General features: G+C 39.1%; 1 protein-coding gene across 5 annotated transcripts in view; it reads right to left on the bottom strand.

Annotated features, from left to right (window-relative positions):
* The window catches only part of TMEM273 (transmembrane protein 273), a 60243-nt gene extending 41155 nt beyond the window's left edge, over positions 1–19088 (bottom strand). For 4 of the 5 annotated variants that reach the window (XR_011164255.1, XM_069067240.1, XM_069067242.1 and 1 more), the window contains exon 1: positions 18937–19088. Coding sequence is in view for 4 of the 5 variants with exons in the window: in XM_069067240.1 (XP_068923341.1) it covers positions 18937–18982 (46 nt within the window). In the remaining variant the exon portion in view is untranslated. The remainder of the gene's footprint in view (positions 1–18936) is intronic. The other variant, XM_069067241.1, reaches the window with a different exon arrangement.
* Between the last annotated feature and the right edge of the window lie 8515 nt (positions 19089–27603).

Below are 27603 nucleotides of genomic sequence, written 5' to 3'. Positions count from 1 at the left end.
GAGGTCACAAGTAAATATAATTAATAAGTAATAATATCCATGAGCATACATCTATATTTAGCACGTTAGAGAAAACTAGGTCACATACTGCAGAGAATGAAAGACTTTAAGGCAAGAAGACATAATCGAGAATAATAAGAGTACTTCCTTCACAAAGTCATTATGGGGATCAAATGAGGTAACATGTAAAGTTGTTTGTAAACTTTGAAGTGCCTTATAAATGATAGCTTTTATTATTACGCACATTATCTCATTTGATCCTCATAACAGCCCTATGGGTAAATATTAGAACAGGGATTCTTTACCTGGGGACAATAAGCTTGTTTTTAAACTATTTTGATAACTGTTTGTATTTTTGTATAATTGTATTATAATTTTAATCTAATTGTATTTCAATATAATTGGTTTCCTTCATACTCCCAAGTGTGTAATGCATTTAAAAGTCACTTTTCTGAGAAAAGATCCATTGGCTTCACCATATTGCCATATGCCTCAGACATAACAAAAATTAAGAATAATGATAGCTAGTATTTATATAAAATCTTATGGTTTGCAAAGAATTTTACAAATATTATTTTATTTTATCTTCACAATAAACCTGGGTAGTAGGCGCTATTATTAGTCCCATTTTCCAGAGGAAGAAACTGAGGCAAATAAGGACTATGATGATTTATTCAGAGTCACACAGTTACTAAGTATTTGAGGACAGATTTGAACTTGGGACTTCCTGAATCCAGGCTCCATATTCTATCTACTGAGCTACCTAGTTCTCTAGAGTAGAGAATAATAGAATCTCAGTGTTGGAAAGGTCCTCAAAGGATGCCTAGCCCAATCTATTTATGAACAAAAATCTCCTGTATGATATGTCCAGCAAATGGTCATCCTGGTTTTGCTTGAAACTCTCCACTAAGGAGGTCTCTTGTGGCAGCCCATTCCCTTTCAGGAGGGCTCTAATTGCTAAGAATTTCTTCCTTGGGGAGGGGGGCGGTTAGGTGGCGCAGTGAATAGAGAACCAGTCCTGAAATCAGGAGGACCTGAGTTCAAATCTGGCCACAGACATTTAACACTTACTAGCCGTGTGACCTTGGGCAAGTCACCTAACCCCAATTGCCCTGCCTTCTCCAGCTCCTAAAAGCAAAAAAAAAAAAAAAAAGAATTTCCTCCTTGGGGCAGCTAAATAGTACACAGTGGACCTGGAATCAGGAGGACTTGAGTTCAAATTCAGTTTCATACACTTAACAAAATTGCTTCCCCCACCCAAAAAAAAAATTCTTCCTCAAATCAAGCCTAAATTGGTCACTTTTCCTTGTGTGTGTGTGGGTGTGTGTGTGTGTGTGTATAAAACAGAGTTATAAGTTAGTCCCAAATGCTAATGTGATCTTAAGCTGTAGGTATCCTTATAGAATAGATTGAAAAAGCTTAAGTGATTGTTCAGGGCCACAGGACTAATAGGTATTACAGGCAAGATGAAAACCTGAATCTTCTTGCTAAGACCAAACTCACTATAGCTATATAGATCTGAGAAAAGGAAATGATTAGGACAAATTTTATTAACTGTTCCTATCCAAAGTCTAGAAAAGTCACTTTACTAGAGGTTGACAAAAGTGGTCATGTCCAGCAGGTCAATGAATCAATAAATCCATTAGCAAGAAGTTTTTAGATATGTACTATGTTCTGGCACAGTGATAAGCACTGGAGACACAAAGAAAAAGTGAAAATTGTGAAAGCAAAAACTCCTGCCCTCAAGGAGTTTATATTCTAATGAGAAATGCTATAGATACATATATAGAATTATACAAGATATTGTGGATGTACACACATCATATACAAGACTTAGAATAGAAGGCACTAGCAATTGGAAGGGACAGGGAAAGGTCTCCTGTAGAAGGTAGTACTTGAGATGAGTCTTGAAGGAAGCCAGGAATTCTAGAGGATAGAAGAGATAGAGGTCATTCTAAGCATGGGGTACAGCCTGTGCAAAAGCATGTAGAAGGAAAGTAGAGAATTGTGTGAGGAACAGCAAAAAGGTTAGTAGGAATGGACCACAGAGTATGTGGAGGGCAATAATACATAAGAACACTGGAAAAATAGAAAGGGGGTAGTTCTGTGAAATTTATGATAGGAAGGGGGTAGTTCTATGAAATTTATGATAGGAAGGGGGTAGTTCTGTGAAATTTATGAAGTTATCTTTTCTCCTTTGAGTTCTTTATAAAGTTTCCATTTAGTTCCACTTTTGATTAAATTCAATTTTTGGTTTTTAAAATTAAATTTTAAAAATAATTTAAAAAATTTTTAAGTTAAACATTTTAAATTTAATTTAAAATTTAATTTTTAAAACTGTTTAAGTACCTATCCTATACTGTGCATTAGGAGAATAAGATACGAAAACAAAGAGTCTTTTTCTTCAAAGAAATTACATTCTATGGAGGGGGTGTGCGACCAATGTGGCGGAGAAGAAACAGGATTTCCACATGGCTCCTCCTCCAATTCATGTAAAAAATGACTCTAAACAAACTTTGGAGCTACAGAACCCACAAAATGACAGAGAGAAGATAACCTCCTGCTGAAGATAGCTCAACAGGCCAGCAGGAAACAGCAAGCAGGGTGCTCTGGGAGCTGTACCCAGCCCCACCTGAGCCAAAGGTTTTAGCCTCAGGGGTGCCACAACCAGCTGCAGGCTGGAGGGACTTCAGATCCCCATCAGCTGTAGCAGTTTCCAGAATTATCAACCCATAGATACTAAGGACAAAGTGAGAGGTCAGTGCAGTGTGGACTTTGGGAACAGGGAGTTCGGGAGTGAGGTCCAGCCTTTGTCCTCTGGAAGGACAAGCTGTTGAAGCATGACAGGTGTGCAGCTGCCACCACTTGGCTGTGTCAGAGCTCCTGTCCTGCAGATTGCAGGGGGACCAAGCAACCAGTCTGAAGGGTAATTGCTCTTCTTTAACCTGCTTGGATCTGGTTCACTGTCTAGGGTGGAGGTCCTGGGGTACATGACCAGTTTGCCAGAGCATGTGGAGGCTTCAGAGAGGGCAGCCAACTAATAGCTCCAGCATCTGAAAAAACCCCAGCTATTGGGACAAAGTTCCCCTCTTTGGTAGCAGAGTTCTACTGTGGCAAAAAGCTCAAAAGTCAAGTAATTGAGTGGCAACATGAGCAAGCAAAGGAAGCAAAGCAAGCACAGCAATCCAGCTTTACACTCCTATTTTGGGGACAAAAAGGATCAAAGCATGGAACAGGAGGAAGACAGCAAAGTTAGAATTCCTGCACCAAAATCTTCCAAGAAAAATATGAGCTGGTTGCAGTTCATAGAGGAGCTTAAAAGGGATTTTGAAAACCAAATAAGAGAAGTGGAGGAAAAACTGGGAATAGAAATGAGAATGACGCAAGAAAATTACGAAATGAGAGTCAACAACCTGACTGAAGAAAATAACACCTTAAAAAATAGACTAATTCAAATGGCAAAAGAGGCTCAAAAAGGCAATGAGGAGAAAAATGCCTTAAAAAGCCGAATTTGTCAGATGGAAAAAGAATCTCAAAAACTCACTGAAGAGAATCATTCCCGCAGAATTAGATTGGAGCAAATGGAAGCTAGTGACTTTATGAGAAATCAAGATACAATTAAACAGGTCCAAAGGAAAGAAAAAAATAGAAGGCAATGTGAAATATCTCATTGGAAAAACCACTTACCTGGAAAATAGATCCAGGAGACATAATTTAAAAATTATTGGACTACCTGAAAGCCATGATCGAAAAAAGAACCTAGAAATCATCCTTCAAGAAATTCTCAAGGAAAAATGCCCTCATTTTTAGAAGCAGAGAGCAAAATAGAGGTTGAAAGAATCCACAGATCACCTCCTGAAAAAGATCCCAAAAAGAAAACTCCTCGGTATATTATAGCCAGGTTCCAGAGTTCCCAGATCAAGGAGAAAATATTACAAGCAGCCAAGAAGAAACAATTTGAGTATTGTGGAAACACAATCAGGATAACACAGGATCTGGTAGCTTCTACACTGAGGGATCTAAGGGCTTGGAATATCATATTCTGGAGGTCAAAGGAGCTGGGATTAAAACTAAGAATCACCTACCCAGCAAAACTGAGTATCATGTTCCAAGGGAAAATATGGTCATTCAATGGAATAGAGGACTTTCAAGCATTCATGATGAAAAAACCAGAGTTGAATAGAAAATTTGACATTCAGATACAAGAAGCAAGAGAAGCATGAGAAGGTAAACAGGGAAAATAAATCATAAGGAACTTATCAAAGTTGAAGTATTTACATTCCTACATGGAAAAACAATAATTGTAATTTATGAAACTTTTCTCAGTATGAGAATAGTTGAAGGGAATAGAAATGTGTGTGTACACACACACATATATATATACATATATTATATATATACACATACACATGTATGTATATATATGTTTGTGTCTATATAGGAGGGTATATGAGTGCATGAATACATATGTGAGTGTGTGTATATATGTGTACAGGTATACATAGACAGAGGGCCCAGGCCCAATTGAATAAGAAGGGATGATATTTAAAAGGTGAAATTAAGAGGTGAGAGAGGAAAATAATGAGAGGAGATGGAGAGAGACAGAATGGGGTAAATTATCTTATATGGAAGAGCCAAGGGAAAATTGTTACAATGGAGGGGAAGAACAGGAAGGCAAAAGGGAATGAGTCAACCTTATTCTCATTGAATTTGGCTTAGAGAGGGAATGACATACACACTAAATAGGAGAGTAGGGGGGAAGGGGATGAGAGAAGGGATGATGGAAGGGAGGGGAAGCTGGGGGGGGGAAGTTAGAAGCACCCACTTTTGAAAAGGGATGGGCTCAAAGTAGAGAATAGAACAAGTGGGAGGTGGGATAGGAGGGAGGGAAATATAGTCAGTCTTTCACAATATATCCCATGGAAATATTTTGCATAGCTACACATGTACAACCTATATTGAATTGCTTATCTTCCCAGTAAGGGTGGGTGACAAGGGAGGAAGGGAAAGAATCTGGAATTCAAAGTTTTAAAATCAAATGCTTAAATATATATATATATATATATATATATACATATTATTATTATTTTACATGTAACTGGGAAATAAGATATACAGGCACTGAGGCATAGAGATCTACCATGCCCTACTGGAAAGTTGGAGGGGGGATGGGGGAAGACATGGGAGAGAGCAGATTGGTGGAGGGGATATTCAGTGGGATCACTGTTTTGAAGTGATGGGTGGGTAGGGGAATAATGGGGAGAAAATTTGTAACTCAAAATCTTGTGGAAATTAATGATATAAACTAAAAATAAGCATAAAATTTAATTAAAAAAAGAAATTACATTCTATCATATTAAACATGTGACCATCTTCAGGTAGGCAAAGAATTAACCCCATAGCCTACTTTATTGGCCTGAAATATTGGACAGGAAAGTCTTAGCCCAAATTCAGTGACTAACAATATCCTGGTCATCCTGCCAAAAGTATCTAGAAACCTAAGTCTGGGAAGAGTGAAGAGGTGCCTTCTATTGGCAGTGCTGGAGAGGCCAACCTAGTCAATTGCATGGGTTTCCAGTTATGTGGAAGTGTCTTCTAGAGTTGTTAGTCACTACAGAGGGTAAAGTGTTAGAAATCTCACCCTTCCCAATATTCTCTCCCAGTCTGTCTATCTAGGCCAACTGCAGACAATTCTATTATATCATCAAGGGTACTTTGAAAATGTGTTGACACATAACCCATCAACATTGGCCAAGGAGCTAACATGGCAGAGGGGATTATTCAAGGCATCATCAAGCAACTCACACTCCACTAATTCTGGAGCCCTTGGAGTGACTGCCTGAGATGTCAGTCCAGACTGAGGGATAAGCATTCCTAGGGTTCTGGACCTCATTTGTTTGTTATTCTTACCCCAATACTGCACCCTAACTCAAAACTCCTGGGTGTCACCTTAATCCATAGGAATAATAGACCCACAACTAGAAGGGACTTTAGAGGTTATCTGGTCCAATTCCCTAAATTTACTAATGAGGGAAATGAGATTTCAGAGGGCAATATTAAGTAATTTGACTAAGGTCACTCTGGTAGTAAGCATGGAAAGCATTTATTAAGCACCTATTGTGTGTCAACCATTGCAGTAGGCACTGGAGATACAATGACAAGCATTAAACAGATCTTGCCTTCAAGCAACTTATATTCTAATTGAGGAGATATAACGTATACAGATAATTCAAAATTTGTATAAAAACCAACTACTATATCTTGGTCTTTCTCCCTCAGTGGCCTTCAGTGGTAGGAATCTGGGTTCCAAATGAGCCTCCTGGAAAAGGTCTTGATCAAAACGAGCCATTTGCCAGTCCAGATTTGCTCATTCAAAGATCCCTCTTTGGAAGCTACATAGAGGCCAAGCCAAGTTTCATTTTCTCTACCCGTTGGCTAGTGGTAGAGGGTATGCCATGTATGCCATGACAGGGGTGAGGCTTTTGATACACCTGGAGTCTCCATTGGTTTGGTTGAACTTTGAAAGTTTATCCTTGGAGTCATCCATGAATTTCTAGGAATTCCATTTTGTTAATTCACATGGGACACACCAGGGAGATCTTAAAATAAATCTCTCGCTTTTAATGTAAAGTTCCCCCTCTTTCTCCTTCCTGACACCCATTATTACAAGTTTTCTTGTACCCTCCTCCTTCATAAGTCATAGTTCCAAAGAGAAGAGATAAGAGGGCATAGCAGGTACCTCAGTTCTAATGTCATGGCAGGTGCCTTGGGATAAGTAAGGCTTTGGGTAAAATTTACAAACAGCTGCCAAAGCAAGCAGTTTACTTTAGGTGGCAGAAGCTGTCAAGGATGAGGCTCTTGAATTGATTAGGGAAGCAAGACCCAAAGTGACAAGGAAGAATGGAGGCCAGTACTAAACAAGGAAAAAGAGAGTTTAAAAATAGGAGGAGAAAGTCCGAGAGCCAGATTGGAAAATGCACAGGGTTTGCAAACCAAGGAGGACACGGCAGAATGAAATCCATGAGACAGCTAGGCAGGGTGTTTTAGGACAACTGAAATGCGATCATTTTTACTTGGACCCTAAGAAGCGAGCATGACTTCACATAAAGAGGAAATAGGAAGAAGGAAAAAATTAAGGTTTTACTTGTGTTTATGTTCCCAGTTGCAATAAGAGCATAATACAGGGGGAGAGAGCACTAAACTTGGAATCAAAGGTTTTCAGTCCAAATTCTGGCTCTGTTATTTGCTACCTACAAGACCCACATCTCTGGGACTCAGTTGCCCCATCTGTAAAATAAGTAGACTGAATTCAATGATAACTATTTCTCTTTTTAATCAACTTGTGATCCTATGATCTTACTTGACTTCTTTGGGTTCCTCATCCAATTCTCTCAAATAGTAGCAACATTCAGTCACTCTTACATTGACATGTCGCCCTGAACATAAAGGAGTGAAAAATCCCTTAAGCTTTTCAAAAGAGTGAAGCAAATAACCATGGCTCCTTCAGTGAGTAGTGGCCATCTAGAAATGCTCTGAAAGGGCTCTAAAGTTGAAGAAGATCCTCAAAAATCCAGCTGGGACTGGGTGAGATCTGAATCTACAAGTTACCTTCAATTCTCAGAATCTCAGGTTCCTTACATATAAAATGGATATGCCAACAACAACCATGCCTCTAATTCCTATTTCTTTGGGTTGTTGTGAGGATTAAACAAGATAATGTATATAAAATACTTTGTGAAATTCTAAGCACTGGACAGGGTGTCACATGTCTTAGTGCAATTTTAAGCAACAAAAACTTGATACTTTAATAATAGTATGTATCAAGTACTTAAGTACTTTAATAAATACTGTTATTAAATTAAAGCAATACTTTAATACAATTTAACTACCAATGGTATTAAGACTGTTGAAGATTAAAACTTTAATAGTATTATTATTTATGTTATATATATAGTTTTTGCCTTTTGGAGGGCAATTGGGGTTAAGTAACTTGCCCACGGTTACATGGCTAGTTTTTGTGTGTGTGTGTGGGTGTTAAGTGTCTGAAGCTGGAACCAAACTCGGGTTCTTCCGACTCCGGGGCTGGCACTTTACTCACTGCGCCACCTAGCCACCCCTATGTAATACATATTGAAGTTATTGGAACTTAAAACCTTAATAGTATTTCTATTTAAGGAATAAGCACTTAAATAAGAAGTATTATAATTGAAGGTAATTGGTACTATTTAAGTACTAATAGTGTTAGTACTTAAGTTATTGAAGCTTAAAATTGCAAAGTCCTTTATTAATCATTATTAGTCATTATTTGTTAGTTATCATCACATCATTTCAAAATGTAGGGGGAAAGCTCTTCATTCAGTAAAGAATTTAATACTTAGAAAAGTACAATAGTGGTTGGCAATCAAATTGTATCAAAACTTTTTTTTCACTTTTTTCCTGAGAAGTCTTTACAATTAATTCTTAGAGAGTCACACACCAGGATTAAGACACTCAAAATCTCACATAATATAACTGGATCGATACATTTTTCAGCCTAATGATTGATGAGAGCTCTATGGTGTTTCCATAACTCTGAGTGGGGACTCTGAGACTGTTCACCATGGAATGAGCTCTAAGCCTGGTCACCATCACACTGAATGAATGATCCAAGAGAGGAAGGGCCAATCCAGATGGGATTATGGGTAGACTGTTCAGACAATTGCAGGTTTTCTTTCCAAAGGGATTTAGGTGGCTCCATCTACATTGGAGACCCGTGCAGTTTGACCACCCTCATTTATGATGATCTTGAGTTTATAGATTCAGAATTGGAAGGAATTTCAGAGACTATCCAGGAGTGGGGAACCTGTGGCCTTAAGGCCATGTGTGGCCCTCTTGGTCCTCAAGTGTGGCCCTTTGACTCCAAACTTCACAGAACAAATCCCATTAATAAAAGAATTTGTTCTGTAAAACTTGGATTCAGTCAAAAGGTCGTACCCAAGGACCTAGAAGGATTTTTGGCTAAATTCTAGCCCAAACTCCTCATTTTACAGATAACAAAAGATGAAGCCTACAGAAGGTGATTGATTTGACAAAGTTTGCACAAGTAGAAAATAGGTAGCTTGGGATTTGAAGCAGTGTCCTCTGACTCAAAATTCAGTGCTCTATCCACTGCAGGACATTGCCTTCCACAAATTAGGGATGAGTTGGTTATGCCTATGGTAATTTCCATGTGGATTTGTAAAAAGAACCCTGACTCACAACTCAAGCAGCATTAACAAAGAAGGTCCCAAGCCTCTTTACCAGGAGTAAGCATGCAACAGCTCCAGTTTGGAAGGACCTAATTTGTTAAGAATGGGTAACCCTTCTGTTTGAAAGCTGAAGCTTTGCCACATGTATGTTGAGCTAAGTGCCATGGGGCTGAAGCCCTCATCAAGATGCAATCAGGTTCAGAGCACCAGGCAGGAAGCCAAAAGGGAAGCATATGGTCTTAGTCCTTGTAGAGTTTGCCATCTTTTCCCTACTTCTCACACAAGAAGAGCCAGATCTTAGCAAAGCAGAGGATTCCCTGCACCCATCAGGCCAAAGGGAAGGTATGATGCAAAGGCCAGTCAACTCTGGGTCTGACCATGCTGGGAAAGGGAGCAGCCTGTTTTTCAAATTGTCTAGCATCAAATCCCGTAGTACAGCAAACAGTCCCAGACTGTGGTGAAGGAGGGGAGGTAAAGATGGGAAAGGTGAACCCTCAGAGAAGAGACAGGGGATAGCAGCCCAAAGTCAGGTGAGAAAGTGAGGGGCAGAAAGCACCCTAAGACCAAGCACCATCACCCCACTCTAGTTACAGGTCTAACTTCCACATTCTACCCAATTTAAACCCTACAGTGTACATCATTGGATTCCAATGCATTTCAACCTTTAAGTGAAATCCCAAAGAGAAGGTTCTTATGGAAATAATACTAGTATCTTCTTTGTATTATGATGGGGGAGGGGGGAGAGAGAAAGAGAGACAGAGACAGAGAGACAGACAGACAGACAGAGACAGAGAGACAGAGAGAGGCAGAGAGAAAGGAACAGAGAGAGACAGAGAGATACAGAGACAGAGGGAGTTTTGTAGAATAACTAATTAATGATTGTAAAGCACCCTGGAAAGAGAAAGTGTTACATAAATGCTAAGTAGAATGGTTATTGTTATTCATGCAATATTCATACCCTTCTTTAGCTTCTGGGAGGTTTTGCATGGAAGTCTTTGGAGACTTCCCAGAGGGCAATCACATGACCCCTAAAAGGCTGGAGAATAGGATACTGGATGCCAGGGCAACTAAAGGTGGGAATCAGAAGCTATTTCCCTGAAGCTAGAGTGAAAAGAAAACATTAGATCTCAACTTTCTTCCTTTTTTTAAGAAGTAGGAGTGGGGGGAGTTCTGCAAAGCCTTAGAGGAATACACTAAACAACCCTCCAGGGCTTTACAAAAGCTAGAAGAACTCTGGGGGATAAGAAGGATGGAAAGTTTTAAGTAGTGAAATCATTCTATAACAAATCCTTTGAAGTGCAATTCTCTTAAGAACAAGGATTTTAAGCAAGAGCCCTTTGGCGGTCATTAACTCCCATTTTACAGTTGAGGTAAGGAGGGTCCAATGAGGTTAAATAATTGTAGAAACAGGATTTGGACTCTGGTCCCTAAATTCCAGATCCAGAGCTCTGATCATTGTGCCACACTACCTCACTGAGAGCATTTTAAAAACCTGTTCAACTCTTACCCTATCACCTCAAGCATTAAAATAGTCAGACCCTACCTTGACCATCTTGCCCCCAAGCCTCAAGAAATTCTTATGAGTTTCTCAGAATCATCTTAGACATTCAAAGGTTTTTATATAATTCCTCATCACAGAAGTGAGTGATTGCCCCACCAATGTTATTTGTTCCTTTTTCTTCTTCTTCTTCTTCTTCTTCTTCTTCTTCTTCTTCTTCTTCTTTTAGAGACACATGATATCCATTTATTATAAAACAAGAGACCTGGAAATTATTTACATGATGAAACAAAAGATTTCAGAACTTCTGTGGAATGGGCAATTTTCATGACTCCACTTCCATTAGTGATTTCAGTCCACATATTTCCCCAGAATGTCACTATCTCTAAATAAGAAATAGTCCTTGTCTTCTATAACTACTTTGGTTCCACCATATTCTGGAAGAAGAACTTTATCTCCAACTTTCACACTAACTGGTTGAATTTCTCCACTCTTTCCTTTAGATCCTGATCCAACAGCTACTACCGTTGCCTGCAATACTTTTCCTTGAGATTTTTCTGGAAGCATAATACCTCCTTTGGTAACAGTTTCAGCTGCACTCCTTTCATCCAAAACTCGGTCAAGGAGGGGAAGAAACTTTCTAAAAACCTGCCCTGCCATGGCTCCTACAGTGCCCCTCAGCTGTCGCTCTTGCTCAGTCCATTCCCTCCGTCCCTCCCTGGGCACCAGCAGACTCGCCTATTTGTTCCTTCTTATAGCTTGCTGGGGAGACAAGTGTAATATAGCAGAAGGACAAAAATGGCGCCCGAAGGATAAAAACTAGTTGGAAAACACGTCTTTGTCTATACCAGGGGTGGGGAACCTGTGGCCTTGAGGTACATGTGACCTTCTAGGTCCTCAAGTGCACCACACTAGAAGGCCATGTGCCACACATGCCTAGAGGCCGCAGGTTCCCCACCCCTGGTGTAGACAAAATATAAGATGCAAGCAGTTAATAAAGACGTTGGTGTAAGACCATTAGAAAATAAACTTTTTGCAAGTAGAGATTGTTTCATTCTTTGTACTTATAGTCACAGCCAGGGCAGCTAAGCAATGTAGTGGATAGAGCAGATATTTACTGGGCAGATGGCACTGGGCAAGTCCCTTAAGTGCCGCCTGCCTCGGTTTCCTCTATTGTAAAATGAGGATAAGAATAGCATCTATTTCCCAAGGTGGTTGTGAGAATCAAGTGAAATAATACTTGTAAAGCATTTAGCACAGTGCCTGGCAAATAGCAGATGTTAAAGAAATGCTGGTTCACTTCCCATTCCCAGTGCCTTCCATGTAATAGAATCTAATAAATATTTTTTTATTGATAAGTCAATGGGGAAAAGGACTAAGAGATTCAAGGTTTCTCCTATGGTCCCTAGGCTAACCTAAGTTATACCTATGCCATTTGCTACCCAAAAAAAATCATCTAGTGTAGTTTCTTCCTATGAAGATTTGACCCTCTGATGAGAGGTGTAGACTAAATACTGGAACTTGTCAAAGAAATTTATCAAATCAGATTCCGGTAAACAAATCACTTTCTCTCTTTCTCTCTCCCTCTGTCTCTCTGTCTCTGTCGCTCTGTGTGTGTGTGTGTGTGTGTGTGTGTGTCTCCCTCTCTCTTCTAGCCATGGCCTTTTAAGTGTCTAGGCTTTCCCCCAGTTGTTCATATGTTTTATTTAGACATACTAGAAAGGGGAAATCGAGCTTGTCTTTCTGGAAACCATTAACAGGCTATTTGAATGGACCAAATTTAATAAAAGGCATAGCACTTGTGCTGAGTGTAGGTTCTGGGAGCCTGGATAAAAGAGATGATGATCTTAGTGGCTTTAATAAACAAAGCTATTGTGAATGACTTTGGGAATTATTAAAGAAAAATCTGCTAGAACATATGTTTAGGTACAAGAGAATTCTCGATAGGGGGTCCAAATGATACAGTTATCCTAGTTTCTTTAACATGGTAGAATTTACTTCTTGCAGAAACAAAAGTTACAAAGTGTGGTGACATGGGATTATGTCACCTAGTCCAATTCTCTCATTTTCCAAATAAAGAAACTTAAGCTCAGAGGTATTAAGTAGCTTGGTCAAAGTCTCACCGATAATACTGGCTGCCCCAAGCATGCTTTATTCCTCACCACATATATTTCCTTATGGAAATAATACTAGTATCCTCTTTGAACGAGAATGTGTTGGAACAGAGAGGGAGAGAGAAGGAGTTTTGTGGAATAACTAATTAATGATTGTAAAGCACCCTGGAAAGAGAAAGTGTTATGTAAATGCTAAGTAGAATGGTTATTGTTATTCATACAATATTCATACCCTCCTTTAGCCTCTGGGAGGTTAAGCAAGACAGAAATATTTCCACATATGTATATGCATGCATATGTAAATGTAAATATGTGCACGTGTGTATACATATGTTTGTACACATGTATATGTGTTGTATATATACATGCACATATACATATTGTGCATATGTGTGTGTGCCTTTCAAAGAATGTGATATTCCTCAGGAGCTATGTAGGCAGAGCTTTCAGGTTATAAAGGCTTTGTGTCATCATTTGCCTCAGCTTTCCGGATCAGATTGGTATGTCAGAGACTATAAACTGAGCACTGAAATTGTCAGGTGAAATATTGCAAATATTTAAAATAGTAGAGCTTCTCAAAGGTACTCATTGGTCCCAGTCACCAGTCATATCTAGAAATTTTTGTGCCCAGGGCAAAGGGTATAAAGTATATTCTGAGTTGAAAGGGTAGGAGGGAACAGAGAAGGAGCTCACGTCAGGCGGCCATCTAGTAGTTTCTCATTTTGCCTAATTATTCTTGCTAATTAGGTACAAAACTCTTTATCAACTTTACAGTCAGTCTTGAAAAAATCTGCACTAAGACTTTGGGGACTATATTTATTCTAGACATTATTTTTTTTTTCTAAATATTTGTTGTCTTCCCTATTACAATGCAAGGTCATTGTGAGTGGGGACTGTATCCTTCTTTGTGTTTGTAACCCCAGCACTGGAACATAGTAGGAGCTTTAAAAAAATGTGTCGATTGTTTTTATAACGTTGAAGGCCCACAAATGCTGCCAGTGCCCTTTAAATTTGGCACAGAGCTAAGCTGACCTCGCCTTCATTGCAGCTTAGCAAATCACCCCCATTCCTCAATACCTGACTCCAGCAGTTTCCCCCAATGAAAAATCAAACCCTTGAACAAGATTGGTACTCAGTGCTACAGAGCCTGAAATCTATGATCTACCTGCCTATCTTCTATTCAGTAACTGGTGACTTCAGAGAGGAAACAAGTAGCTGAGATCGTGGCCACTCAGGGACTTCCTTCCTGGCCTAGAGCAAAGAACTGAATTCAGCTTTCAGACTCCCCTGTAACTGGTACAACTTAAACCATATTGTTCCCAGGATTGAATACTGCTTTTATTTATTTCTTTGGGTTCTTTTCTGTTGTTGTTATTTTCTGAAAATGTTTACAATCTTGAGATGCGGAATTGAGAGGGAAAGTCAGGAAAGGGTAAGAAGGGTGAGGAGAACATTTGCCAAGGCAAGAGGAAACTTTGGGACAGTAAGGCCTCCTGTGTTCATAAGATGACAAAAAGCTTAAATAAGCGTTTCTTCTGTGCCTGGATAAGGGGAAGGAACTGTCAGAAAAGGTCTTTATTTAAAGATCTTCAGGACTAAGAGTCTAAAAATTAAAGTGATGACTTTGGCTTCTAACATAAAAACCAATTTAATTCTCCTTTCCCCTGCTTCTGCCATCTTTTCATTATAAATTAAAAAAAAAAAAACCCAACTTCCTAACAGATCTTTTCCCATCTTTAATTATTCTGGCTCTGCACATGAGGAATGTTTTAAGCACTGGAACATAATAAAAGTGATATTGTATTACATTTATTACCATGATTACAATAATACATTGATTTCAGGATGTGCTTTCCATAAGAATTAAAATGGAGACTGATTGGTTTTGTGGTTGGAGTTAAGTTTTACAAGAATATTTTGTGTAGGTCACTGTAGTGTTTTTAGATTGTATCATTAGCTTTTTTTTTTTTTTCTTAAGAAGGAGCCTTAAGAAAATGCTCAGGATTGGCTCAAATGTTTTTGATTAAAAAAATTTTTAATCACTACTGGTTGGTTGCTGTTGTTGGGTTGTTTCAGTCATGTTCAACTCTCTGTGACCCATTTAGGGTTTTCTTTTTTCTCCAGCTCGTTTTACAGATGAGGAAACAGATTACAAATAGGGTTAAGTGACTTGCCCAAGGTAAGACACAGTTAGTAAGTGATTGAGGTTGAATTTGAGTTCAGAAAGATAATGTCTTCCTGGTTCCCAGCCCACTTCTTCATCTAACTGCCCCAATTACCACTTAACGATCATTAATAATCACATTTTTTTTTTTACCTAGGAAAACAAATCAAAATCTTTGCTTCTCTCATTTATATTTTCAAAGAGCAAAAAGTAAAGCAGATCTCTATTGAAAATATCAGAAGTTAGGGGCGGCTAGGTGGCACAGTGAATAGAGCACCGGCCCTGGAGTCAGGAGGACCTGAGTTCCATTCCGGCCTTAGATACTTAACACACACACACACACACACACACAAACTAGCCGTGTAACCTTGGGCAAGTTACTTAACCCCAATTGCCCTCCAAAAGGCAAAAAAAAAAAAAAAAGAAAATATCAGAAGTTTATTTCAAGGCAAAGATCTTGAAATGTTTCTTCTAATGATAACTGTCAGGCATCACCATATTGTAATAATCACTAACACTTATATAATACTTTGAGGTCTGCAAAATGCTTTAGGAATACTAATCTCATTTTAACCTCACAACAACTCTAGAAGGTAAGTGCTATTCTTATCCCCCTTTTATAGGTAAGGAAACTAAAGCAGATGAGGTTAAATGACTCACCCAGGGACACACAGCTAGTAAGTGTCTGTGGTTAGATTTGAAGTCAGATCTTTCTGATTCTGGGTCCAGTGTTCTGTGCACTCTACCACTTTACTAAATCTAGGCATGCCTACCCATTCTACAGATGGAAAAACTAAGGCAGAGTGTGGAAGCTTACCCTGACACCAAGTAAATAAACCGGTAGCCCTCACTACCCAACAAAAGCCCCAAGACGTCCAAATGACAACCACCAAGGGCAACCCTTGTCTTTTGCCTAACTTTCAGGGCCATACCAATTTCCTCAGGCTTCTCTTGATTTCTCTATTATCTTACGACTTCATATGAAGTTCCTTCACACTTCTCTGAGCCTCAGTTTCCTTATTTGTAAAACGGGAGCAGTAACAGCACATAAATCCCCAGTTGAAGGTCAAATAAGATCATATATGTAAATGATTCACAAGCCTTAATGTTCTATATAAATGTTTGCTGCCATTGCTGTTATTTTTACTGATATTATTTCTTGAACCTAGGACTCTGTACCAACTGCCTACACTTGCTAACTTCTATCCTTATACTTCCCCTCCAGGCCTTTCAAGGCTATTTCATCACATTTAAACCTGTTTAAAAATCAAGTTTTAGCTTATTTCCCTAAAATTAAAAGAGTCATTATATTGTCATTATATTAAAATATATATTATATGCATGTAATATATAAAATATAAATATATGAGTAATTATATTAAAAGAATATCCTCACTTAAAAAAACCTCTGAATTTGACATATTATGGAAGGAGATGTGGGTTCTAAGTTCTGTTTTTAACGGAATTCATTCATTTTTTTGTTTCTTTGTTTTTGCTTAAATTATTTTGTACATATAGTATTGGGATAGGTCCTATGACTTCTATTGATATAGAGAACTCCAGGGGGCAGCTAGGTGGCACAGTGGTTAAAGTATAAGTTGTGGAATCAGGAAGACTTGAGTTAAAATTCAACTTCAGACATGTACTAGCTGTGTGACCCTGAGCAAGTCACTTAACCCTGTTTGTCTCAGTTTTCTCATCTGTAAGATGAGTGGAGAAGGAAATGACAAACCACTCCAGTATCATTGCCATGAAATGTTTTGTAACCCAAAATGGGGTTACAAGAGTTAGACACAACTGAACAAACTATGTGACCTTAGGTCAGTCACTTAACTTTTCTGGAGTCTCTAATCTGTAAGAGGAGAAAACTAGACTAGGCCAAGAAGGACTCCGCCAGCTTTAAATCCTCAGTCTTATGTTCCTAGTCGACAAGTTATGAAAAACAGCTGAGTGGAAAAATGGGAAAAGGACTGGGCTGCATAGTGGAACATCAAGGTTTGAATCCCCACTCCATCACTAGCAGCTTGTGAGATCCTTGACCACTCTAGACCTTAGTTTCCTAAAAGTTTGTGGGGTTTGACCAGATGCTCTCCAAAGCAGAACTGCAACCAGTACTTTTGGAACAAAGCAGCATCACTAACTGGGGTAAGCTTGTGCCCCAGAAATCAACCATATAATTTATGACATGAAAATAATATCAAAAGTAATTAAGAAAAATTCAACTGAATGGGGGGGGGGATGGTTATTATAGTGGTTTAGTCAATAGATTCTCAGAATAGGAAGGCATCTCAGAGGTCATTTAGTCCAGCCCATGGGATTTCAGTTCCTGTTTGCTCTCTAAACCAGCAGATCAGTTTCAGAAAGTTTCCCTCCCACACAGTGTCCAGGAGGGAAAGCAGTAATGAGATTATTACTCATATTGTATAGACAGTTTTCATGTTTACAAAGGAGTTGCAAGAGAGAGTTTATGTTGTCTCATTTTATTTTGTTTTGTTTTCTGGAAAGAAGAGGGGGAAAGAAAAGCCTTAGTGAAGGGATAATAAGGGGCAGGATCACTTAAGGATTTCTTTATGGAACAGAGGAGGGGAACAAACAGGCTGCCATCTGCTTTCCCCATACCCAACAGGAACCTGTATCTTCTCTTCTCTAGTCCTGAGGCCTAGAGAAGTAATGTGACTTATCTAAGATCACACAGCTAGGAAGAGGAAGTGTAAGGATTTGAACCAGGCAAGCATTAACAGGATCTTAGACCAGAGCTATGCCTAAGATACAGTGATCGGGACTTGGTCCTAGGGTGCTGGCATTGGGTAAGAAGATATTTCCTCCCCCTATTTTCTCACCCTGTAATGAGATAGCGCCCTTTTTCCGCAGTGCCTGAGGCAGCTTGGTGAAATGGAAAGAAGCAGAGTTTTAGTTTGCTGGTGCATGTCTGTTGTCCCCAATATTTGGGAAACTGAGACTGGAGGATCCCTCTTGTTCAAGAGTTTCAATGGGCTACATCAATCAGGTGTCTACACTGAATCCAAAACCAACATGGTGAGCCCTTGGGAATGGAAGACCACCATACTGCCTAAGGAGGAGTGAACTTATCCAGGTTGGAAGAACAGAAGGTTAAAAGCTTCAATGCTAATCAGTATTGCAATTAAACCTGTGATTGGTCACTATAGTTTTTGAGCCTGGGTGAGACAGGGAGACCTAGCAAAGGAAGAAACAAACAGAAAGATAGAGAAAGAAACAAAGATGTAGGGGAAGGGAGAGAGGGAGGGAGGAAGGAAGGAAGAGAGAAAGAAGGAGCTTCTACTTTGTAGGAGTGCGTGGGTTAAATATTTGCGCCCTCTATACATCCCCTCCTGGGACAAAGCCCCAGTTGCCCTTCCTTGTTAAAACTCTTCTGCTGGGTCCTTTTCAGACCTAATCTATAAATCTATTTTTTAAAAAGCCATTCTATTTCAATAAGATTAGCTTTCACATTACTTGGTAAATACTTCATCAGAAAGGAGAAAATAGCTAATAAGAAAGAGACCTCTGGGCAACTAAGGCCATCACACAGTTCCCCAAAGCTCATAAGAGTGAAACTGAACCTCATAACAGCCCTGGGTTCTGTATTTGGCAGCTCAAGCTTGAATCTGAAGAAGGAAAACCGGGATGTGATGCATTTATGCATCAAGCAAGAGCTGTAGGAGTCACAGATGAGAGCAGGCATCCAACCTTCCCTTCACCCCTGTGAAGAGTCTCACACACACACACCCCCACGCTCACCTGCCTCCTCTTCAGCAAGTTATAGCTCAGTCAAGTTACACCAAGAACTCTTCTCTGTAAACAGGAGGAAATGGGACTGATGGAGAATTCAGAGAGAAATAGCAAAACCAAGCTGATTTCTTGCAAACTCAACTTTCTGCAGGAGGGGCAAGAAATGCTGCTGCTGATACTTACTTAAGAAAAGAAGAAGAATCTTCAGGACCCCAGAACCCAAGGCCATCCTGGCTACCCAGCTGTGCTGGACGGCTCACCCACAGCAACTTAGCTAATGCACGATTGCACTAACTGTCATCGAAAGGAGCTGGGGCCAAACCACATCACGTGATTAGGGACGGAAACAAGCAGCAGCCTCATTCTGGGAGGGAGATGTTTGGTTTCTTTAGGATGCCCTATTTGTAACTTGTAGCCCTTTCCAAGAAAGGGATTAGAAACATCACAACCTTGCTTTCCTAGAATCTCAGATGATAGACACTAATTTTTTTAATGACTTCCAGCTTTGACATTAGTAGATAAAACACAGAGCCAATGAGGTGACATGGTAATTAGACCACTGGACTTGGAGTCAGAAATACTCTAGTTGGAACCCTGCCCCACCCCCCCTTCCCAGACACTTGCTAGCTGGATCATAAGTGTGGTCAAAGTGGTCATAACCCTGCATAAGTCACTTAACTTCTCTCAGCCTCAGTTTCCTCATCTGTAAAATGGGGACAATAATAACACCTACCTTTCAGGGTTGCTGTAAGGATCAGATAAGATAGAAGACCTTTGTAAACTTTCCAGTGCTATCTAAAAGCTGACTATTATTATTACATAGTATATCAAACATGCAGAAAATAGTAGAAAATGTAAATACAGTCAATATATTGAAAATGGGTGTAGTAGTAACTGCTCCAACCAAGTCTGTGGGAGGAATTGTTGTTAAGGTAAATGAGATACTAATAGCTTGTGTTTATTTAAACGTTTTCCTCTCTGAAGCTTAGAAAGGCAAATGACTTGTTTGCAGGTCACATAGGTAATAGGTATCAGAGGATTGCAATCTAGATGTCCTGATTCCAAGTCTGTTACGGGCTCCACTACAATTCACTGCCTCATTAGATAACATGGATTTTTTTTAAATAACATTATCATATTAGAAGGAATGACATTCTATACATGCAAAGAATTGTATGACTCAGTTCTAGTCTCCATTTTGTTCTTAGAGTTCAGTGTCTTCCATCAAGTTAACCATCCATCCATGAAATGTCCATCTATATCAATGCCTTCAGTGCTGATATAGGACCAAAATGCTATTGTTGATCACAGTATCACATGGGAAAAGGGGTTGCTTTCTCAAGCAAAATGCTTCCAGTCTTTAAGAAGCTCTGAAAATGGGTCATAGGGAGGAAACCCACTTGCCACTTTTCATCTAGCAGAGTGCACTTTGTCAAGTACCTATCCTGAGTACAAGGCAAAACCCATAAGATGAACTTTAAATTTAGTCTCTTTCAGCTATCATGTTCCATACTTTATAATTCTGTGGTTCTTCTGACCTAAGATAGTCAGAGTGGGGGAAACCATTGGTCAAAATGGTTTCCCTGTATCATATGCTCCTACCTTCTCTTACAACACATTTTCTCTTTGCCATTTCCTCCTCCAATTCCTTTTACTGATGAGTAACTGACTTGCCCAGGGTCACACAGCTAGGATGTGTCTGAGGCTAGATTTGAACTCAGGAAGATGAGTCTTCCTAATTCCTCACCCAGTACTGAGAGCTACTGCACCATCTAGATTCCCAATAGAGAAGCCTAGAGACCAAAATTAAGCTTTTTAAATGTACATCATCTTTTTCAATCCTTACAACCTTGTCAAGTAGAGCCTTCATGTGTCATTATTGCCATTTTACAGATGAAGAAACTAAGGTTCAGAATGGTTCATTAACTTGCCATTGTCCACAGCTAGTATCAGAGGCTGAATTCGAACCCTAGTCTTTCTGGCTTCTAGACCACTATTCTATCTACTACATACCCTGCTCCTTCCTATTCTACTCTATCAATTCTTTACTCTTTGTTGTTGTTTAGTCATTTCAGTTGTGTCTGACTCTTGGTGACCCCATTTGGGGTTTTGTTGGCAAAGATCCTGGAGTGGTTTGTCATTTCCCTCGACAGCTCATTTGACAGATGAGGAAACTGAAACAACAGGGTTAAGCAACTTGCCCAGGATCACACAGCTATCAAGTGTCTGAGGCCAGATTTGAATTCAGGTCTTTGTGATTCCATGCCTAGAACTCTATCCACTGTGCCACCTACTATTAGTGGACTGTCTTAGCAAATCTCTCTAGCGGTACCATCTAGAAATGTCCAACTCAACACAGAAATTTTTTATGCAATATAATCTTTTTGCCATAGGTTCTTAAGCAAATAGAGAAGAAGAATTATTTGGTACTAGGTTTTATAGACTGACTCTCTAAATTGCCTAGATACTTGTATCACTAACCATTCACTTCCTTTTGTTCATTAAAATGTCCTCTCTAGTTTGATCTAAGCAAAAGACAGTATATGCAGCAATTCAGGATGGGACTTTTCAGGGGAAACCACTGAAGGTAGACTATTCCTGTGACAAATCTCCATATAAGCTCATAAATATACATCTCAAGAAGACAATTTTTTTCCTCTTAGTACTTGACCTTAAATTAGTGTGTGGTGCCTCAGAATGTCTTGTTGTTGAAATAAGTTGTAAGATCAAAGTCTTCACTTGTGAAAAACAAGAGAAAAAAAGGTGAGCATCATCATCAATCATCAGCATCATCAAAAATTGATTAAGGATGTGGTTTTGTGATAAATAATATTAAAATAAAGTTTAAAAAGCATAGCCTCTATTCTTTAGAAGCTTGTAGACTGTACCAAGTGCTAAGAATATAAATACAAAGAATGAAATCATTCATCCTTTTAACAGTCTTGGGATGTTAAATCCTACAAAGGAAACAGTTCTAAGAGTATCTCCCCTTATTACCTTGGTATTGATCCTTGATGAAGGAGTATTAGATTCCCATTCTCCTAGAAGCTAGGAATATAGGAATCCAGGCACTCTGAAGTTCAGAAATGAGGTCAGAGCTAGATACAGAGATTTTTGGCATCATTGGAAAAGAAGTTACTGAAGTCAGGGGGCTGAATGAGACTAGCAAGGGGAAGAATATTGAAAGAGAAAAGGATCAAGTATTCGACCCTGGAAAGTACACATTTAAACAACTTTGAACATTGAAAAAAAATGTCAATGGTGAATAAAATCAAAGGAATTCTACTCCATAGAGTGTTGAATGAGAAGGATATATTCAGACACCAGGAAGATAGATCAAGAGGTGGGTGAATTTAAAATTCTTTGGTGTCAACAAGCATTGGTGAATTTCTACAGTCTAGGAAGTACACAGAGGTCAAGGAGGTGAAAGACTGGGGTCAATGAAGTCTTAGATAATATTGCCCAGGACTGCGAAATGTAGCCCATGAACAAATATATTTTGTAAACAGATATAAAGAAAAACAGTTCATCTTTTTTTTTAATCACTGATTCTAGAAGCTTATTCTTAAAGATTGATTTTTATGATGTCATGTGTGACGAAAAAAATCTGACCCTCAGCGAACCCTGGAATCTCATATTTCATCAAAAGTACCATAACATAGGGGAACACAAATGAGGTAAATTTAGGGTTGAAGAAAACTCATCTGAAGAAAACAAATATCCTCCCCAAAGAACTTTCATTCTATATCCAAACCAAAAGTAATTTATCTGGATGTCTTGCACATAGAGGATGGTTCTGGCCTATAAGACTCCAAGCACTTTACCAATATTAATGAGGTCTCCTGACACGTTGGGAGGGAGTAAATCTGTGCCCAACACACAATGAATGAGTAGAAAGGAAAAAGCTAAATGTGGGCAGGAGTCCTGAAAGCCAGGGTCTTCCTTTACCACTGGACCAAACTCCCCAAATTTGTCATCTTAACCTCAATGAAATTCACCCAGAAATCTCACCTCCCTTGATGATGGCCGTCTTGTAAATCAGTCAATCAGTATAGAAATATTTATTACAGAGAGAAACGGTTACCTAGTATGTCCCTGTGGTCGTGGAAAGAGGCCTTTTATAGTCTATAAGCATTTTACGAGTCAAGGGCTTCACTGCAGATGGGGAAATAACTCTCTCTGGAGGATTATGGGAAGATGAGAGGGAAAAGGCATAACTATGTTGTAACCCTGAGGTGTGGGTGATCTGAGGGGGAGAATATGTATCCTGATCCTTCTTCATCCTCCTCCTCCTTTCTCATTTTTGTTCTGTTTCCCCAGGTTATCGCTAGGGCCCGTGAATAGAGACTACACAGGAAAGTGTAGTTAGCCCCACCCTAGCCTATCTCTGGGTCATCTGAGACAGAGTAAGGAAATGGCAAATCAGTCCAGTATCTACACCAAGAAAATCTCAAATGGGGTCACAAAGAGTCAGACGCGACTTAAATGACTGAACAGCAGTGGACCTGGAAGAAATGATGCTATGTATCCATCTAGCAATGTGAGAGTGTTAAATACAGCAAATAAAACTGTTGTAAAGCTATTACCTTATTCCTTGGGGTGCTGTTACTTGACTGGGGGAACCTCAGAGCCACACTCTCACATAGTTGAGGGCCTCTGATCTCCTCAGGACACACAATCTCCTCCTCAGCACAATTTCAGAACATTTCAGTAAATCACAAGACAGGGTAACCAAATTCACCCACGAGTTGAGAGGAGTCAGGAACCTGAAACACTGGAGGTGGAAAAGCTCTACAGCTCACATGTTCCTTGAAATCCCAACCCAAATCCCACCACCTGCAGGAAACTGCTACCGTTAAATCTAGAGCCTTCTCCTGTTGATTATTTCCTGTTTATTCTGTATGTAATTTGTTTGTATTTAAGTAGTCTGCATGCTGTCTCCTCCATTGCACGGTGAGTTACTAAGGGTTGTGCAGGGATTCTTTTGTCTTTGTATCCCCAAGACTTAGCACAGAGTAAGTAGTTTATTGACTGACTAACTCCTCTTCATGCTTTATACCTGTGAAACTATTCAAAGCTTCTACTGTAAGATTTTGCCTTTGCAAATGAGAAAAGGGGTCAAACCCAGGTCATTCATGTTAGAGGCGTCTCTGACAGCTAGCCTTAATCCCTGAATGGGTGTTGCCTCAGTCAAACTGAGACTTGTTAAAGATGTTAGCTTAAAAAGGTCAAGGTCTCCCACTGAATCCTGGGTCATCTCAAGTCACCCTGATGGATATCTTGCCACCAGACTCAGAGGGCCGTCCTCTAGATGGCTCTGGGGCAGAAAGTGAGGCTGGTGACTTTGCATAGCCTCCCTCACTTAAACCCAATTCTCTTGCATGTCTTGGCATCACCTCCCTGATGTCATGGTCCTCTTTGAGAACCAAGGACAAAACAACAACAATGATGTATGTACCTAATGCAGTCAACTTAGGAGTCTTTAATTGTGTATGGGGAGAAGGGACACACTGGAGACCAGCAGATGAGAAAAACACTTCAGTTGTGTTGTCTCCGTTGTTATTTTGCTTTTGTGGTTGTGTTTTCTTAGTTCCAGTGTAGATGACAACCACACAAGCTGATAGAATATTCTGAAAGAGTAGCCTTACATGCAAGGCACAGTTTTCCTTTATCTATAGACATTTTATTTATTTGATGAATGCCAACAGACCAACATGAATACCAAGGCGATTGTCTATTACTGACACAACAGTTGTGGACTACTTGTTCAAGGAGTTTGAGAGTGAAAGAGAAAAGATGTTGGACAGAGGGTAGAAGGGGCAGTAAGGTATATTAAAAGATTGTTAAAATTGGAAAGATATGAGTTTTAAGATGGAAGGGAGAGTGCTATAATAGGGAAATCGAGTTGTTTCATCTGTGTTGATACCCCTTTCGTCAATGATGACCACAACCCCTCCGCAATATGGTAGATGGTCCTCAAGATATGCTGTAGTCAAAAGAGTCATTGCCCAGAAGGCAATATTGTAGTTGGTAAACATTTCTGACCTTAGAAATAAGGTGGACTACAGAAAACAGATTTGTATATACACTTCAAAGTGTACATAGAAAGTTTTACCATTTAACCTTGAACCTCAGTAGTTACTAAGAGCCTGTGTGGTATAGGAAACAACACTGAACTAGGAAACTTTTCTAGTTATGCTAGCTAACTAGAGAACCTTGGGCAAGCTGCTTAATCACTCTAGGACTCACTGTCCTTATCTGTCAAATTAATAGTCTGCATTGGATGATCACAAAGGTCTCTGACTATGTGTGTGATTTCTATATATGTATGTCTATGTGTATACACATCGTGCATACACATATGTGTATGTGCATATAAATAAAATCTGTACACACTCACATATATGCACATATACATATGTGCACATATATAATGTATGTGCATACATAATAGTATAGATTTTTATATGCACATATATACATATATAGACAAATGTTTGAGATTTATATATGACCCAGGGGTAACATCACATTACTAAACTGGCTTAAATATGACCATGTATGTGTATATGCACATATATAAGCATGCCTATATACATATGTATATACATAATTCTAATTTATGTAAGTCATTAAGATACTAACACAAATTTCATTATGAAGGCAATTAATTTGTACCATAACAAAACCACTGAAAGCCCAAAATAACTTCAACCCTTGTTTTTTTTCCAAGTGGCACATGGAGGGAAGAATGAGTAGTTTTCTACCCATTGTCATTATTTAGGGGGAAGCAGTCAACCCAATCCACAACCATCCAGAACAGAAGACTTAACACAGATGAAATTGGCCAAGGAGTTCTGAAAACAAGGGTAGTCTAAAAACAAGGCCAGAGTAAGTATAGTAAGTAGGACCAGAGTAGGCTCAGAAAACAGAATTTTTAGAATATTCTGAAAAATCTTAGGTGTAGTTCAGAAGTAAATCCTAAGCTGAGCCGTCCAGTATCCTGGGTACAAATCAACACTCCCTCATTCAGTAGCTGCCTGATCTTCAGGAAGTTACTGGCCAGTCTGTGCTATCCTTATCTATTTTTTTTAAGAGAAGTTCCTCTTTAATACACTTATCTCCCAATGGTTAAGAAAGATAAAGTTTAGTCATTTCAAAAAACTTGTTTTTAACCCCAAAAGTAAAGTGCCTACAGGCCATTTTTATGCAACTCAAAATTAATTGGAAGGTTGGTACTTACAGAGGAAATTCTGGCCATAGGGCTGGTGACCAGTATGAAATTTCAAGGCCTCAAAGTTCCTCCTTTTTCTCTATTACCCTTATACCTAAAGTTAAAAAAAAAGAAGAAAAAGAATTAGTATTTCAACTATTTGTGATTAGTGTATCAAACTGCCCTAACTGCAATTTTATCTATAATAGTCAGCCTAATATAATAAGTAACTCTTAAGCTATCTTCACATTTTAAAAATTACTAAATATAGTCTGTGTACCCACAGAGACGAAGAAAGATAATAGGGACTAACTACAAACACAAACATCCCCAAAAGCTCTAGCATTCCTCCCCACAAAACCCAGACCCGGTACTGTGAATGAGAAACAGAAGGGATTGTTTTCTGTCTTTCTTCCTCACCTTCCAGTGAAAAGGGAGCTTTCAGCAAGGAAGTGCCAGGAAGGGAGGCAGTATAAGGGGAGAAATGCAGTGGTTTTGTAAGAATCTGTATATTGGATAATCAGCCCTTGGGAAATGAAGTACTGGCTGGAACATAAACCGCTAATGTTATAGCCTAAGATAACACAGTCTCTCTCTCTCTCTTTCCAGAAGCAAAATTGCTAGACTGATGGGTTATGCTTTGCAAACTTTAAAATACTATATAAATATCAACATTTGTTAATATCTACATATCTATTTTTCCACCTCTGACACATACTGACTATGGAACCATGGGCAAACTAGTTCAACTCTCCTATCAATTTGTATGTGTGTGTGTTTGTAAAATGTGCACATATATGATAAAATATGTGCACATATATGATAAACACACATATACAATATGTATGTGTGGATATATGTATATATAAGTATGCATTCATTTATTAATTAGAGGCTGATGACTTTGTACAACTCTGCCTTACTTAAATTCAATTCACATGCAAATCAAGACATCACTCCCTGAAGTTACTGATGCTCTTCAAAAATGAAGGACAAACAACAAACAACCTACTATGTGCCCAGCACTGTGTTAGTCACAAGAGATACAAAGACCTAGTCTCTTCAGAAGTTTGTGTTCTAGGGGCAGACTATAAATTTGCAGAAAAGCGATGCACATGAAATCACAAGTGAAACCCCACTCTCCTCATAATAACCTACTGTTTCTACCCCTATGTGAAGTATTTTGTAAAAATTAAAGAATTATATAATGATTGGCTATTGTTATTATGCATGGACCTTATCTCACAGACACATTTCATTTATACATGTTCTAATTCAATTATCTTATGAACTTGGACACTTCTGACCTTGACAGTGGTCTATCTTGGCAGTTTGTCCCCTTTCTCCAGCCCCACCTTCCTCCCCAGTCCCCAGAATCCATATGACAAGTCAAGTCAACAAGCATCTATTAAATACTTACTTGTGTGCCAGACACTATGATGCTGAGTGCTAGGGATACAGATGCAAGCAGAAAAAGAGATCTCCTGCCCTCAAAGAACTTATATTCTAGTAGAGAAAGATAGTATGTGCATGGGAAAAAGAAAAGGCTAGGGGTAAATCAAGAAATTAGGGGAAGGAAGGAAGGGAAGAAAGGAAGGAAGGAAGGAAGGAAGGAAGGAAGGAAGGAAGGAAGGAAG

The sequence above is a fragment of the Petaurus breviceps genome, unplaced genomic scaffold (genome assembly GCF_028583685.1).
Source record: "Petaurus breviceps papuanus isolate PSGF00001 unplaced genomic scaffold, PetGlider_PUasm1.0 90740, whole genome shotgun sequence".
Lineage (NCBI taxonomy): Eukaryota > Metazoa > Chordata > Mammalia > Diprotodontia > Petauridae > Petaurus > Petaurus breviceps.
The sequence above is the reverse complement of the archived record's forward strand: the minus strand, read 5'-3'. Positions and strand labels throughout refer to the sequence as shown.